The 17,912-nt window shown below is 32.1% G+C and overlaps 1 protein-coding gene across 1 annotated transcript in view; it reads left to right on the top strand.

Annotated features, from left to right (window-relative positions):
* Window positions 1–17,912, top strand: part of ASZ1 (ankyrin repeat, SAM and basic leucine zipper domain containing 1) — a 57,037-nt gene that overhangs the window by 37,194 nt on the left and 1,931 nt on the right. Inside the window, exons 5-12 of the mRNA XM_019418039.2 lie at window positions 5,620–5,731; window positions 6,261–6,395; window positions 7,550–7,674; window positions 8,422–8,497; window positions 9,750–9,806; window positions 10,781–10,890; window positions 15,082–15,187; window positions 16,025–16,138. Coding sequence (XP_019273584.1) covers window positions 5,620–5,731; window positions 6,261–6,395; window positions 7,550–7,674; window positions 8,422–8,497; window positions 9,750–9,806; window positions 10,781–10,890; window positions 15,082–15,187; window positions 16,025–16,138 — 835 coding nt within the window. The remainder of the gene's footprint in view (window positions 1–5,619; window positions 5,732–6,260; window positions 6,396–7,549; window positions 7,675–8,421; window positions 8,498–9,749; window positions 9,807–10,780; window positions 10,891–15,081; window positions 15,188–16,024; window positions 16,139–17,912) is intronic.

The raw sequence follows: 17,912 nt of genomic DNA, 5'->3' as shown, positions 1-17,912 counted from the left end.
AATGCAGTATATAGAATAAAGAACTTTCTATTACAATAAAAGGCAAAAATCAATGAAAATATAAAAAGCATAAACTTGGACACACCAGACTACATGGCCACTAAATCCATAAATCAAAGCCTATTAAATTCAAGAAGCAGATCCAATATAGATATATATAAAATGAGTAAGGACATAGATACATTAAAAATACAATAAATAAACATGTAATTATGGAATAGAGAAGAAGGTCCTGCCTGTATTAAATGTAAGCATGACACAAAACATAGAAACAGACCATTCATTATACTAGTTGCTGTATGGATTGGGTGTGGATACAGATACAGGTCAGAGCCCTTATCCTCAAAGCACTTATAATCTAGTTGAAAAAAAGAGATGAATTGAACAAATACATTTTGGCCTGATAGATGAACTGATTTAAAAAAAAAAAAAGCACAAAATACTAAGAGAACATAGAAGAGAGAGGAATTGGTATTTAAGAGGAGGTGGGGCATCAAAAAAGTAGGGGTATGTTGGCTTCTAAAATGAAACCTTAGAGGTAGATTATGAATAAGTCGGTTGACAAAAAGAGTAAAAAGACATTGCATTCAGAGAGTGCTCTGAGTATAGGCCATCCAGAGGAGAGAGAAATTGGAATCCATGAAATGCAGACATAACCTAAGTCTATTATTAGGATGGAGTAGGATTGGAGGTGCTAAAATGGTAGACAGAGGACTTAGCATGATAGATACACTTATCACAGGTATAACCTTGAAAATTTTAAATAGTGAATTGACATGATAAGATTTGCAAGTATGGAGGAAAGACTAGAGCCAAGAAGGCAGTTATCCATGTAAGAAATGATGAGACCTGAACACTTGGAAGAAGAAGAGAGAGAGAGCAAAGTGGACAGATACAAATGATAGGAAGGGGGTAAAATTCATAGGAATGCTGACTTAAATATGAAAGTATGACAAGGAGCCCTGGATAAATTCCGATTTCTGGGTTGAGCAGTGCATAGATTGTGATGCTGTTCCCAGAAGTAAGTAATAATAGAGAGAGTTGTATGTTAGAGGTAAGTAAGGTGGTGACTTCAGATTTGGATATGCGTTGCATATATGTTTTGTTAGGATAACCATGTGGCAATGACAGATATAATATTGTGCTCAGGAGCAAAGCCAGGGCTAGAGATACAGATGGAGCAGCCATTAGTGTGTTGACAGTAAAGTCAGGAGAGTAGGTGAGATCATCCAGACATGGTGTTTATGTAGTGGAAAGGGAGGAGCATTGAGGACCTTTGAAATCCATACATTTAAGTGCTAGAAAAATAAAAGGAGTCCAAATAATTGTTGACCTTTGCCAAAGCAATTTTGTTAGAAGGAGCAGGCAGAACAAAATTGGCAGTGATTTAAAGAGAGAATTGGAAGTAAAAAATTCTTTACATTAAATCTCAGGAAATAGATGGAAATTAATACTGAAAGTAAAGTTATTAGTAGCACAAATTGTTATCATGTAGACCAGTTATTATAAAGTTTTATAACTTCCCTGAAGAGTTCTTAAGATTGTTCATAAGAGTTTATAAAATTGAATAATTCATTTAGATTTTGTTAATCAGTAACAGGCAGGAAACTACAGATGTTACAAATTTCTGTAGATGTAAAACAACTGGAAGAATTGTTCTCTCCCTTCTCAAAATTGTCATGCAACATTACTGATGGTATCAATAACTTTAATAACTGTTTAGAAGCTAAGTAATAAACCTTCTAGATAATCTAGACCCTATTACAGGAGTTTGCTGTTACTTTCGATAAATTAAGCTTTTCTTAGAAGAAACCAGTGCCACATTTTAAACACATTTTTCAGTAGTAATCTGAAACTTCTTAGTAAGCAAACTATGCTGGCCCAGTACTTTTCTTATCTAGGAGGAAGTAGGCATCTCTAAGAAGCAATTTATGTCCATGTGAATTGGCCAAAAATTATAATCTCTGCTGGTTCAAGATTCTAAGAGATATTGATATTTCAAAGAACCTTAATTTTCAGTGCAATTTCAGAACAAATTTCAGTACAAAATCAGAAAATTCACTTACAGTTTTCAATAATGAGGTTCAAGCAAATGCGACTCAACACTTTCATGTCACCTTCTCTGGATATTCTGCCAGAGTGTCACTTCCTTCAGATTATATTTTAGCCAACCTTATTTAGTTTTCCAATTTTGCCATATTGTAGAATGAGAAAAAGAGAACTTTAGATTTCTCTTTATCAGGATAGATTGCAAAAAGTAATTTTCAGGAGATGGGGGGCAGTAAACACAAAAATCTTAGTTCAGTCACACACTAACAGTGATCTTTCAGCAAAAGCTACTTATTTCTAAACCTGTTTTCTCATCTCTAAAGTGAGAATAATTTCTGTTTAATAAGGTTGTTGTGAACAGTGAATGAGATAACTGCTTAGCCATGCATAATGATTTTGTTTCTCTAATAGACAGTTAATGCTGAGGTTACAAAATTTTGATGATTCTGTGTTCTAAATTGGTGTTTACACGTAAGTTTTTTATTGGGGTTGAACTATATGAACTAAATTTTTATAAATTAGAAATTATTCTGCCTGTGGATTTTAAAAATTCTCTGTAGTAATGGCTTATCATGAATTCACAAATTGAAATAATAATTTTAACGTTTATTTATTTTTGAGACAGAGGGAGACAGAGCATGAACGGGGAGGGTCAGAGAGAGAGGGAGACACAGAATCTGAAACAGGCTCCAGGCTCTGAGTTGTCAGTACAGAGCCCAACGCGGGGCTTGAACTCACCAGCCGTGAGATCATGACCTGAGCTGAAGTCAGACACCCAACCGACTGAGCCACCCAGGCGCCCCTTGAAATAATAATTTTAAATAATGCTGTGTATATTCCATTAGATCTTGTATCCTGCAACCTTGCTAATTCATTTATTAGTTTTAGTGCTTTTTTGGTAGATCCCATAGGGTTCTCAGACTGCTGTCTGTGAATAAAGACAATTTTACTTGTTTTTCTACCTGGATGCCTGTGTTTTTCTTGTTGTGTTGCATTGGCTAGAGCTTGGAATACAGTGTTGAATAGAAGTGATGGGAACAAACATCTGTCTTGTTTCTGATCTTAGGAGGAAAGCATTCATTCTTTCACCATTAAGTATGGTGTTAGCTGTAAAGTTTTCCAGTTGAGGAAGTTCTCTTCTACTCTTAACATTGCTAAGAATTTTATTAGATGTTAGATTTTGTGAAGTACTTGTTCCGCATTTGTTGAGATAATGGTGGTTTTTCTTTTTTTGGTCAGATGTTAAACTAATCTTCCATTCCCAGGATAACTGTACTTGGTTATGATGTATTATCCTTTTTATGTATTTTTGGATTCTGTTTGCCAAAATTCATTGAGGACTTTTGCATCTATGTTCAGTGAAGATTATTGGTCTACATAGTTTTCTTTCCTTGCACTGTCTCTCTCTGGTTCCTGCTAGTAGAGTAAGTCTTGCTAATAGAATGAATTGGGAAGTATTCTTTCCTTTTCAGTTTGCTGGAAGAGTCTGAGTAGAATTGGTGTTACTTTTTTCATTAACTGTTTGGTGAAATTTACCAGTGAAGCCATCTAGACCTGCTCTTTTCTTTGTGTGTGTGTGTGGGGGGGGGGGGGGGCAATGGGTTATTTACTAATTTAATTTTTTATGAATATAAGACTATTTAGGTTCTTTTTAGTGTGTTTTGGTAGCTTGAATCTGTTGAGAAATTTGTCCATTTCATCTAAGTTGTCTTACTAGCAGAAATTTGTTCATAATATTCCATTATACTTTTAAAATGGGGAGAATCTGTATTGATGTCACCTCTCTTATTCATGATACTGGTAATTTGTGTCTTCTTTTTATCTTGATAAATTTGGTTTTGTTTGTCAATTTTATTGATTTTTGCCTCTTAATGGGGATCTGAATAAGGTGAAAAAGTATGCAATATGAAGTTCTAAGAAAAGGCAGAGGGAACAGCACTTGCATGGTCCCTGGAAGGGGAAGAACTGGGCATTTCCAAAGAGAATAAACTCTAAGGGGCCAGGACAGAAGCATGGAGAGTAATTATGAGGCTATTGCAATAACACAGGTCAGAGAAAGATGATGATGGCTTAGACTGCTTACAGTAGCTAACAAGATGGTGAGAAGTGGCTAGATTCAGAATATTAATTATGAAGGTGGAGCCAGAAGGACCAGCTGATGACTTGTATATGGAGTGATGGAGAAGAGTCATGAATGATGCTTAGTCTTAGGCCTGAGTTATATAGTTAATGGTAGCTTTGTGAAATAGGGAAGACTGGAAGCATATTTGGACTGTTAATAGAGAAGGTGGGGTGGAGGAGAGGCATCAAGAGATTTAATTTAGACTTAGTGGAGAATTTGAATTAGTCAACTCAAATAATTTTGTTCTATTGTGTGTGTTTTCATTATTTGTTTAAGTTATCCAGGCAATTCCCTCTTTACTTTGTAAACATTACCTGTCTAATGAAGCCAGTGTATAGGAGATATTCAAGATAGAAGAGGCAATGCTTGACAGCTACCTTAGCATACAGTTTCCAATAAAACATTGAAATTGTAATATCTTAGGAAATAGAATAAAGAGAGAAATGTGTGAATCTTTTTGTGCCAAAGACATTAGTAGGAAGTGACCAGATTCAGGATATACCTTATGTTAATAAGCCTTATAGAGAAATATTATTTATAGGTCGTGTATGTAATGTGAATAACCAAGATGAACTTCCTGGAGATCAAAACAGATTTCTGAAATTATTTACTTTGTTGTTCTTTTGTGAAGTTCTTTATATATAAATCAGATATTTGAGCCAATTCAGGAAGATTGAGCCCAGAATCCCAGACCACCTTCAAAACTGACCATGATACAGTTCAGCCCAAGTAGAACTGATAGAATCTTTCTGGTATCCTTTGTAATAGAACAAGAAGCTGACTAACTTCCAGGAGGAGAGGGATTGAATCTCTATTTTGAGAAATGATACACGAGAGGGAAACCACTGTGCTCTCCCAGAAAATAGTCTGAGAGTCTGGCTAAACTATTAAACTAATCTCTTTCTTAACTAGAGTAAGCCTCCAAGTCAGGGTAAAATTCTTTCAGGCTTATACTAAAATAGAATCATAACAGACTACATTACGAAATAAGATAAAGTTTTAAACTTATATTTTTATTAAATGTAATAAATAAAATATAATAAGAATTTAATAAGTATGAGCTATCCTGAGAGGACAGGGACCTTTTTTGGGTCTTTCATCACTGTATTCCCAGCATAAACACAGTACTCTGATACTCTCCTACATGAATATGTAAATTATTGAAACCTCATATTAGAAAGTGTGGCTTTTTGTGTGATTTTTTTTTTAAACACGTGTCTTCACTAGAGGGTGCTGTGTAAGCATTCAGTACTTTTAAGTGTCTTCTTCCTTCACATTTATTTGCTGGGAGATTGGATTTTTAAATCACCTGATTTTTTAAAAGCTTTCATTTCCTTTTCTTTGATTTCAAAACAATACATTGGTATTGTGTATGGTAAAATTAATGAAATTGAGTAGCTGTTAATGTTGGCATTAACACAGATGTTTCTTTTCTTCCTCCTTGTTAGGAGACTTATGACTCCAATCATGTATGCTGCGCGAGATGGTCACCCTCAAGTTGTTGCTCTCCTTGTTGCCCATGGAGCAGAAGTTAATACCCAGGATGAGAATGGTTATACCGTGAGAGTTGATTGTACAATGTTCCCTTTTCTAAGACATTGGTATCTTATCAGTAGTGCACAAAAAAGTTTTTAAGAAGTAAAAATTACAGAGGGGCTGGGATACAATTGCTGTTTGGTGAAGAAAAGCAACAGCTGAAACAAAAAAGGAACTATCTGATTCTCCTTGTCCTCACCCTTGGCACAAGAAGCTGTAACACACAGCAAAGCCTGGGTTCTAGAATACACATAGAATTCTATTTTATAGAAAACAGTTCAGTGATTGGCAAATAAATTATTTTATTCTATAAAGCACTTGACTGGGTAAAATATTATATGATTTGTAAAATCTGTGAGCACTGGCAGTCTGCTTTGCACTTACAACTTTGGAAATATGTTTACTTTAGATTGTAAAATGAAGAGATCGCACCATTCTGTTAATTAACTATGCTCACTGTTTTATTGTGCCATAAATACTGTTGAAAAGTTTTCCTTTCTGTCTCATATACACTCCCTCTCTTTAAACAATCTTCTTTTCCCCCCACTTACAGGCTTTAACATGGGCAGCACGTCAGGGTCATAAAAATGTAGTTTTGAAGTTGCTTGAACTTGGAGCTAATAAAATGTTACAAACCAAAGATGGAAAGACACCGAGTGAGATTGCTAAAAGAAATAAACATCTAGAGGTATCCTATATATTAATTTTTCTGTGGCATGTTATGTTATTATTTCTAGAACTTTTGTATTATTTTCTTAGAACTCACAACTGTCATAATACTGTATCTGGCTATTATTAAATGTTTACATATGTAATTCTCCTCTGGCCAGGTAACGTAAACTTTATTTTCCTAGAGTATTCACGTTTACTAAATAAGAGGCATATATAATGTGGTAATTTAAAAGCTATAGAAATGAATAATAAAATCTTATTCTGGCCCTAGAAATAAAATTGTAGTAGACTATTTAACATTTCAGACTGGTCCAGATTTTTAGAAATTAATTAGTGTATTGAGAAAGCTAATAAAATGCCAAAATTTGAACATGTAATTATTGAACATGTAATTTTAATTAGTACATATTAGACATTTTAAAAAATAAGTAATTTAATTTACTCCTATACATGTGACAAGGTATTTAATAAAGAGATAACATAGTTGAGTAGATGATCTACTGTCATTCACATATTAAAGTCAGTAATAAATATTTGCCATACATTAAATCACTTTATTGATAGGAAGTTTTAGTCTGAATATTAAAACTTTGGATCAAAGGGCTATAATTTCTAAGCAAGGGTGAATACAGTACAAGTGTAAAACTAAGTTATATATTATATAGTTCAAGAGCTTCCAGACCTGAGTTTCTGAATTTGAAAGCATGTAACATTCCAGGGGTTCTATCATATAATCAGACCATGCCACTTTCACTGCATGGAAAAGAACTTTCTTTATTTTTTTAAGCAATCTGATAAACATGCCTATCATTTTCTAACTCAAGTCTACATTTACGGAAGTATTCTAAAATAATTGCTAACCACTAAAGCCCTGTGAAACTTCAAAAGAAATTTGTGGTGCTTCTTCTAAGCTTTGAAAATTTGAAAATTTTTATTTGGTTTACTGCATTATTAAATTTAAGGTAGATGACACTGAATTTGACATATTAAGAAATTTATGAATGTCAAAGATTATTTTGAGCCATAAATTGTTTCTTAAAGTGAGATTTGATTTTGTGTTCTGGTTGGTTATGTAGCATAACCCTGACTTAATAAAAAGTTAGATTTTAAGTATAAGTGATAGTATATATAATGTTAAGTATATTTGAATGGCTTGTTAACTTTTTGCAGATCTTCAATTTTCTTTCTTTAACTTTAAATCCATTGGAGGGAAAGCTCCAACAGCTAACTAAAGAAGAGACTATTTGTAAACTATTAACAACAGATTCTGATAAAGAAAAAGATCACATATTTAGGTAACAAAGCATGTTTTTGTTCAACAAAATACCTATAAATTAGTAAAACATATGTATGTTTTATTACTTTTAGTAAATGTGATGACATTTAAAATAGGATATTTTACACGATTACAATCAATTTTTGAATATCACTGAGAAATGTCTAGATTTTAAATGCTTTTTTCTACAGAATTTTAGAAAAATTTTATATATGTGTACTACTAACAGTAATGAGAATAATTTCTAACTTTAAAATATCAACAAAATTTATTTCTAAAAGTGTCTAAGATTATATTTTTGTTAGTGTTCAACTAGACTGCATCTTGCTTTCTAATTCTTTTTAGCAGATTTCTGATTTTATAAGCTAAAATTAAAAATACACTTTTTTATGACCACAGTTCAGTACATGGCCACAAAATTTTTCTGTGCTTACCTACATTAAAATTATTAAATCTTTACTTCCTACAATTAAAGAGATTTTCATGTATAGAAACCCCACAAGGAATATACATATTGGCAACTAATTTCATTCTTAGGAAAGATGAGCTACATTTTACTGTCGTCATTTTCTCTGTTAATTTATATCTTCACTCAAGAAACCTTCCTTATTCCACTGATATAACATAGGTCTAGTGTGTAAATTTGCAACTATATTACATATAGATACATTCTTACTCATTCTTATTCTGTATCTATATTATAAATATATATTGATTGTGCATTTATAGTCCGTTCTGAAATTGACGTTGCTATAAATGTGTCTAGTTCGTATACAGCATTTGGAGACCTGGAAATATTTTTACATGGTCTTGGGCTTGAACATATGACAGATTTATTAAAGGTAAGATTTTGTATAAGCTACAGAGAATTATAGATGTATGTTTATTTGTTGGTTAACTAAATATTAATGCTTAAGCATGCTTAAATAAAAATGCCAAATACACTTTTCTCCATAATTTATACTAGATCCCATTTTAAGGCTACAAGCATTTGAAAAATTTATTATTCTAGAAATTTAAAAAAAATTTAATTTGGCTGGAATAAACAGCTTTTATTCACTGCCTGAAACTTCATAGAACTCCTCCTTGTACATCTAAGCCTTTAGATTGTTTTTTTTTTTTAATGTTTATTTATTTTTAAGAGAGAGAGAGCATGAGAAGAGGAGGGGCAGAAAGAGAGGGAGACACAGAATCCCAAGCAGGTTCCAGGCTCTGAGCTGTCAGCACAGAGCCCAACGTGGGGCTCAAACTCACAGTGAGATCATGACCTAAGCTGATCAGACGCTTAAGCAACTGAGCCACCCAGGCACCACTGCCTGGTGCAGATTGTTTTTAGAGTTGCTTCCTGTATAGAATATTAGAAGCATGATTTTAAGTCAAACAGATCTGGTATCAGATTCTTGCTCTAATGATTGTTTAACTGAAATATGTGACTTAAGTCTCTTTTTTCAATAATACCTAGTGTAGGATTGTCATAGATATTAAATTAGATCATATGCCAAGCACTGTTTTAGGTACTTTAGGATGCATTATGGGGTTTGAGTTATGGTACGTTAGGTATGCATTATAGGGTTTGACAGTTAACCATTTAGCTGAATGAAGCAGTAAAGCACTTTTTAAAATAGGCTCTCCTTAGGAATGGGCACATTCTGTTTAGGTAGTTCAGAATTGTGCTTCATTGTACAATCTTGAAACTTCTTCCTATTTGAGAAATACTGAGTAAAACTGAATGTTATTGATTGTTTAATATGATGCAGTTAGAAATTTAAAATATTCATAAAACATAACTTCCGTGAAATTTTATAGAGCTACCTTCCTTTTTATGTGAGCATATATAAACTGTAATAATTTTCTTTGAATCTGGGAAACCGGTTATGTTTGTACTTTTTTAGGTAACCATTTACACATGTTAATGACACTCATCATCTAGCCAGTAGTACAATTCTATACCTGCATATTCTATCCCCTCCTAGAACTGAAAGTTGACTGACTATAACTGACTAATTTATAAATGACTAATTTATGACACTTGCCTACTTTCCTTTCTAATGTTTTACTTATATTAAAAGGTGGTGTTTTTTTTCTTCTCTACAGGAAAGGGATATAACTTTAAGACATCTTTTGACCATGAGGAAAGATGAGTTTACAAAGGCTAGTATCGGTTTCAAAAACTCCAGACCTTCATATTTTAAGAATTGTGGATGTTTTTATTTTCTATTTTAAAAATTCTGGGGCTACAGACCGTAAATGATCTTTTACTAGTTTCTTTGATTACATATGATTATGGATAACCATATCTAAAATCTTCTGTTACAGTATTAAGTTGCTTTAAGAACATTGAAGGACTTAGAGTTGTTTTTCTTTCTTCAGATTAATCATGAGAGCTCAACTAAAACTGGTTCTTCATTTGTAAATCTGAAATAGTTTTGTAAAAGAGGTTACTTAGAAATAAGAGGTGGCTTTTTGTATATGTAAGTATGAATATGTGTCATCGAAATTCTGCCTTTTGCTGGGTTCTCAAAAGATCAAGACCTATTATTTTGCCATCTAACATTATTAAGTAACAATTTGAAAATAGCTTTGAAAATAACAATTGAAAATATTAGAGATATTTAATACTAATAAATAGCATACTAAAAGGTAATGATTTTCCTCCACACACACGTTGGAAACTTGAAATCTTCAGTATTGTTGAAAGTCAAAATAAACATACTACTTAGCTAAACCCAAAAGAGAAAATTTAGTTAACACCAATGGTAGAATGAAGACAAAAGACATAATCCTTCTTTAATCACTGGTAATATTTTAAATAATACTTTGAAGGAAAATTGTTTTACTGTGGTGGTTTTGGAAAGGTTATTTTAATATCTGATCATTTGTTTTTAAGAGTTTTGCAAAAAACATTGACTATAGTCACTATATATCTAAATAAAAATCTTAATGACATAACCTTGTCAGTCACAGTTATAAGCAAACCATCTATTTTTCAGTATGTTTCTTATTTTTCTAATATGTATGTTTTTTCAAGATATAAATTAATCAAGGAGAAAACTTTTCAGTAATTTTGGATATTAAATTACTCAAGTATGACTGTCTTGTTGCACCTTAAAATTATTTCTACTTAGAATGGAATTACCAATAGAGATCAGCAGAAAATTCTGGCTGCTCTTAAAGAACTCGAGGTAGAAGAGATAAAATTTGGAGAACTACCTGAAGTGGCAAAGTTGGAAATCAGGTAAACTTAACATTAATATTGTTTAGAATGAGCTGTTCTTTAAAAAAAAGAACTAAAAAGTTTAATTTTGATAGTTTCTGGGTCTTTTTACTTGATATTATCATTTTACCAAGGAAATGGATAGTTCATTTTATCGTCTATTGTGTTCTGAAATGGGAAGTCATTTATAAAGTCAATTTTTATAAGGTCATTTTACCAAGAAGCAAAACAATGCATCTTCTTAACTCAGCTAGAAACATTCTTTTATTTTTTAATTGCATCTTGTTAAATGAACTATATGAGATGCCATGCTTCTCATAGTATAGCTCTTACTCTCTTTGAGTATGACCATTATGTGTCAAGTTGAAAATTCAAAGTAGTAATTTTTTCACATAGGGCAGTAAGAAAGCATTTCTTAATGTAGCTCAGCCCCCATTTTCAGCCTATTCTTAAGGAATTAAGTTGTCAGTATATAAAGTTTGGTTTCAATATTATAAATTTGTCAAGCACTGATTATTAGTAATATTAGTAATCTAAAATCCATTTTTAAAATAATTGTATTTGATTTTATTAATATTTTCTGGGGCAGTAAATTGTTCAACTTTTTATTTGAAATCATTATAGAATCACAGGAAATTGCAAAGAGATGTACAGAGAAGTCCCATACAGTCATTACCCAGTCTCACCCAGTGCTAACATCTTGTATAACTATAGTACAATATTAAAGCCATAAAACTGACATATATGGTACAATGCACATAGTTTATTTGCATTTCACTGGTTATACATGTGCTCATTTGTGTGTACATGTATAGGTCTATTCAGTTTTATTGTATGTGTATCTTTATGTAACCATTGCCACAAACAGTACATTTAACATACCATTACCATAAGGCTCCCTCACACTACTCCTTTATAGCCATACCCATCCCCCCAATCCTTAACAACCAATAATTTGTTATCCATCTTGATAATGATATTCATGAATGTTACTTAAATGGAATCATACAATGTGTATCCTTTGTGATTGGCTTTTTTCACTCATCCTAATTCCCTTGAGGTTCATCCAAGCTGTATCTTATAAAATATGCTTACAAGTACAGTACTATCATCACTAACGTAGCCTATCTAAAACTAACATTGCAACTATAATAAACATGAATTAAAAATGATAGATTTCCACACCATTTTAGAATTTAGAGCGGTTTTACATGGGATAATTTAGATGATCCAGATTTCTTTAAAAAGCTTATTGCAAAATTAACTTATTTCTGTTTCTCTTAATCTGCCTCCTTATAATAAGATGATCTGTATTCAAAATAATGCCTCATTGTTTCCAAATAACATTCTAACTCTTAAATATTTAAACACACTTAAACATTTAAAAGGATTTTAGTTGCGAGGACTTAAAAGCAGCAAACCTTCTTGAATCTCTGTTAATTTTCTTAATTTTTAAATTTATTGTGTCTATGAAGGAATATTCTAAGTTCTACATGACTAGCTTGGAAATTAAAATTTTTAATATAACTTATTTATATGATGGCAGAGTTGCCTTTAAGAATTTACTTTGAGGAATTTATAGACTTAAAGAATGTGCAGAATCCTGAATGGTTCACTTATTAAAACTGCTGAATTTTTTAAAAAATATAACTGGCAGACATATATTCCAGGAATTTGACCTTGTTATTAAATCACAGACTGTGTTTACAGGCTGTTATGAAAAAGGTTTTACTTCCCATTTGTTCAAAGTCATTCTTTAAAGAAGAAATTAGTCATTAAGTCATAAGAAAACTAACAGCAGGAAAAGTTGAACTGATTGATTATAATCTTCTGGTAATGTGACTTCACCAATCTAGCTACTGATTTATTTTATGATACTTTCCTTCTATGTGTTAAATTTTCTAAGATAGTCTGTTACAAGAACATATATGCACAGTCCTTTTACTTTTTTTCTACACTTAATCTTATGTTTGCAGAATTAGAGAATTCAATTTAAAAATAATAACTATTCCATTACTACCTTGAGATATTTTGAACAGAAATGGTAAGCATTCATCCATATCTTGACATTTTCAACAGTTTCTGTCCAGACCTTTCCTCTAAGCCCACCTGAGTGCTACTCAAGTCTGTCAAAAGCATCTCAAAATTATGTCCATTAAGAAAACTATTTCTCCTCCAAAAAGAAAAAGATAAAGAATTTTATGTAAAAATATATTGTTCACATCTATTATTTATTAAACATTCTAAAATTGGAAACTTGAAATATTTAACATTGGGGAATGATTGAATTACATTGCATTAACATATTTTATTCTGTCCTTAAAATTATTTTGAGATTTAATATCATAGAAAAATAATAAGTTTAAGAGACAAATATTAAATGGAGTGTGAAGCATAGTGCCAGTTATATATATGCATACGAAAAATACTAGTAGAAAATATTCTGGAAGAAAATAGTACCAGTCAGTATCTTTAGGTGATAAGAGTAGTGGTAATTTTAATTTTTCCATATATTTTATAATAAGCACATAGTTTTGGAGTACCTTTATTTAAGGTGTGAATTCTATCCTAACACTTCACATTCTTTTTTTCAAATTTTTATTTAATTTCTAGTTAGTTAACATATAGTGTAATATTTCTAGTTAGTTTTCTAACTAATTTCTAACTAATTTCTAGTTAGTTAACATATAGTGTAATAATTGGTTTCAGGAGTAGAATTTAGTGATTCATCACTTACATAAAACACCCAGTGTTCAATACAGTAAGTGCCCTCCTTAATAGCCACCATCCATTTAGCCCATCCCCAACCCACCTCCCCTCCATCAACCCTGTTTGTTTTCTGTAGTTAAGAGTCTCTTATGATTTGCTTCCCTCTCTTTTCTTTTTCCCTTCTCCTATGTTAATCTATTTTGTTTCTTAAATTCCACATATGAGTGAATTCATATGGTACTTTTTTTCTCTGACTTATTTCACTTAGAAAAATACACTCTAGCTCCGTCCATGTTGCTACAAATAGCAAGATCTCATTCTTTTTAAGTTTGAGAGAAACAGCATGAGTGGGGAGGGTCAGAAAGAGAGGGAGAGAGATAATCCCAAGCAGGCTCCACAAGGTCAACATAGAACCCTACAAGGGGCTCAATCCGACACACCATGAGATCATGATCCGAGCCAAAATCTAGAGTCGGACACTTAACCAACTGAGCCACCCAGGCCACCCCAAGATTTCATTCTTTTTGGTGGCTGAGTAATAATTCCATTACAGATATACATCGCATCTTCTTTATCCATTCATTAGTCAATGTACATTTGGGCTCTTTCCTTATTTTGACTTCACATTTTAAAAACAGCCTGTTGTTTTAGTCAGCTTACACTATGTTATGCTTCAGTAACAAATAACTTCTAAATCTAAACAACTTATAACAAAATTTATTTCTTGAGTACCCATATTATGGCTGTACCTGCAGTGGATCTCCTTCTTGTTATTACTCTGAAAACAGGCTGGATAAACAGCCCCAACTGGGACTTGCTGTTCTTATAGCACAGGGAAAAGAGAAGTATATTGTAACAAGAGGTATATTATACAGCTCTGGGGTAGGCAGTGGGCAGCCAGCCATTCAGGGTATGTAATGAATGCATACTATAGAGTTGTGATTTTTACAACTTGCCTGTTGATATTCAGTGGCCCTGAAAATTATACATCACAAGAAAGGTATGTATTTTCCTTATATTCATTCAGACTGATAAATTTGTATTCAAGTATCTATCATCTCTGTGAAGCATTACTAATTATCTATTCCCATTATACTACATTCATTATCTCTGAGTTTTGATGTCTCAGCTACAAGCTAATGTTAACATCTACCTTACAGGAGTCATTGGGAGGAGCTAAAAGAATAATAAATGTAAAATAACCAGTGTAGTACCTTCACATAATAGATACTCAAATATTGACACTTTTATATTCCTTCTTTATATGTCCCTTTGAATAATGATGTTACAATTCCATGTCTGCCTCAAATGCTGAAGCTTGAGATCCTCAAGATTTGAGACCTGTTATACTCAATGTCTATTTCAGTTGTTAATATATATTAGCTATTCTATAAATATTTTTAAAGAATTTAGTAAATATTATGGCTAGACATTAACTGTCCCAGTAGAATGAAGTAAATTGCTCATATTAGTGATTCCTATTTGTTTGTTTCCTCTATTTAGTGGTGATGAGTTCCTCAACTTTCTTCTGAAATTAAACAAACAGTGTGGCCATTTAATAACAGCAGTACAGAATATCATTTCTGAGTTGCCTGTAAATTCCCACAAGGTATTCTATAAAAGTTGTTAAGTGAAGAAAAGTATGAATACTGAAGAACATTCCAGATAAGTTAATGACAATTCAATAAACAGTTATCTGGTAAAATTGTATCTTTCTTCTACAATGTCACATAAAATCTAAATAGGTCAATTTGTTTAATATTACTTTTACTATATCTTTTATTTTTAATTAATTGAAAAACTCTGTGTTCCAGCTCTCAGGAAAAGGAAAATGAGTCAGACCAAAAATTAAACTGATCTGTGTATTAAACTTAACATTTGTTCTTAAAGGGAATTTAGTTGTTTAAAATACAAAGTGACAGGAGACCCAAGTGAAGGTTGGAACAAAACAATGTGTTGAGTGTTATTAAAAACCATATCAATGTAAGGTTTTTTAATGAAGGAAAATTTAAATAGAGAAAGTGTAAGTGGCCTGTAAAAGCAAACTTTTTTGTAGAGTTTTTCATGTGGTTTGGTTTTAGCTATTTGTTTAAAAAATTTTTAATGCACTTGTTTTCCTCTGATTTTTTATAGAATACTAATCTAGGAGTCCTATCATTCTTAAAATCTTCATGAATTTATTTATTCACCATAAATATTATTACTGCTAAATATTAGTCTCCATGAAGTCATATATACATAATCTTAGTAAATGTATTCAGGAAACTAAGATTTGACTGTTTATAAAATCACGAAGTTCTTTTTGGTATCAGAATTTATTCTGAACAAAAAATGCTTTTCAGTTACATAATTTAAAGAGTGAGAAAACTGTATCATTTTTGTAGACACAAAGTTGTAAAAAGTTGTTTCCCATTTTTTAAAATGTAACTTTTGAAAATATTCACAGATAGTACTAGAATGGTCTTCTCCCCGGAATTTTACTTCCGTTTGTGAAGAACTGGTTAGTAATGTTGAAGATTTGAGTGAAGAGGTCTGCAAACTAAAAGACTTAATTCAGAAGGTATACATTTAACATTTAAAAAGGGGGAAATGATGTACAGCATAATATGTTAGACGATGAAGCAATTCTGACAAAAGCAACTTGCTTCCCCTAGACAAGTGGGAAAAGAATAGTTTCCAAAGGAAGACATAAAGATAAAAAACAAACTTTGTGGGTCATTATAGAAATGCAGACTAAAAGAATAAGATCTATCCTTTTTCATCTTTTAAATTAGCAAGGGAGAACGTTGGTGATTCACCAAGCTGACACTTTCATGTGAGACTGGTGTCTCAACTCCTTTCAAAAATAGTTTGGCAAGATGTGCCAAGGACCATAAAAATATGTGCATCTTTCAGTAGCTTAATGATTCCAAAAGTGTTACGTACCAGAAGTATCGTGTGCCAGGAGAATGATTTAATAAATTATGGTACAACCACTTGTTACAATGATACGTAGCCAGTCAGAAAAACAATGAAAATCAAATATTTATGAAGTTATAGATATCATAAAGAAATGAAGTTGTATTTGTAGAATTTATTTACATATAAATATGCAGATGAAAAATTACGAAAACGACAGGTTTATCAGCTCTGTTAATGATACAGGTTTTTAGATGAAATATTCTATTTTCTAGAGTTTCTTAAAGAGTGTGGGCCTTTTTGGTTGTTTTTTCTGTACTCATAGAGGTGTACATCTGGATTTAAGGACAGATGATTTTCCCTCGTTTAAGAAAATTGGCTGTAACAAAATCCATGTTGCTAAAATAGGAAACTCTGTTGAAGATAATAAAAAAAGGAAAACATTTTCATTTGACTAAATAACTCACTTGTGAGTTCTCCAAGTCTATTTAATAAATATACTTGGCATCTGTAAACTTTTTGTGAAATAGCTGAAGTGAATGTCAGATTATGCATTAAATTTGTATAACTTCAACCCATAAGCCGCTTGATATTTTTGTTAATATTTTATCAAGAAAAGTTCTTCTCAAAATCAACTTTATACATGTTCCAAGTAATTTGTCATTCTAGCTATTAACATATGTTCGATTAAAAGGAGTCTTTTTAAAAAGTGAACAGAAATTGTAAAGCAAGTTTTACAAAATAGTAGGGGAATAAATAAAGATAAAATGGGGCAAATGAGTAATAGATCTCAAAATTCTTGTAGAAGATACCTCCCTTCTAGAGAAAGAGGCATCTTAGAAGTTGTATTATCTTTGACATTTATTCATCCACGGGCGTGAGGGTGCCTGCTGTATGTCAGACAACCATGCTACACATCAGTCTTCTAATTATTCTACTTCCACTTTTGTGTTCCTTTAATCCACAACCACTCCTCAAACAAACTTTCTCATACAAAAGTCTGATTTTCTACTTTCTGAACTTGTTGATAACATGAGGACTATAGCACTGCTCGTCTTTACTACCTTCATCGTCTCCAAGAAGTGAAGGAAAATGGTATTGATTTGACTTAGGATAATATCTTTCATGAGGATCCAGGGGAAATTTGGAAGGATTTGTGTAAAGATACTTCCTGCAAAGCATCATCCTTTAATGTTTAGAGTAGGAAACTCTCCCAGGACATCTTTGCCTCAGGATTGGTAATTATTTGGTTTCTCTAAGATGAACTAAAAACATTTGGGGACGGGGAGGAAGACTGAGATGAAGCTAAAGAGAGAGGACAGGTTTTTCCTAAAAGAATGAAATAAAGAAACACTGCTCTAGGGGTGACTTTGACTCTAAAACATAAACGATTTGATCAGGTACCCTAATATTTATTTTAATAACATATACCTATA

The sequence above is a fragment of the Panthera pardus genome, unplaced genomic scaffold (assembly GCF_024362965.1).
Source record: "Panthera pardus isolate Hobbes unplaced genomic scaffold, ASM2436296v1 HiC_scaffold_8, whole genome shotgun sequence".
Lineage (NCBI taxonomy): Eukaryota > Metazoa > Chordata > Mammalia > Carnivora > Felidae > Panthera > Panthera pardus.
The sequence above is the reverse complement of the archived record's forward strand: the minus strand, read 5'-3'. Positions and strand labels throughout refer to the sequence as shown.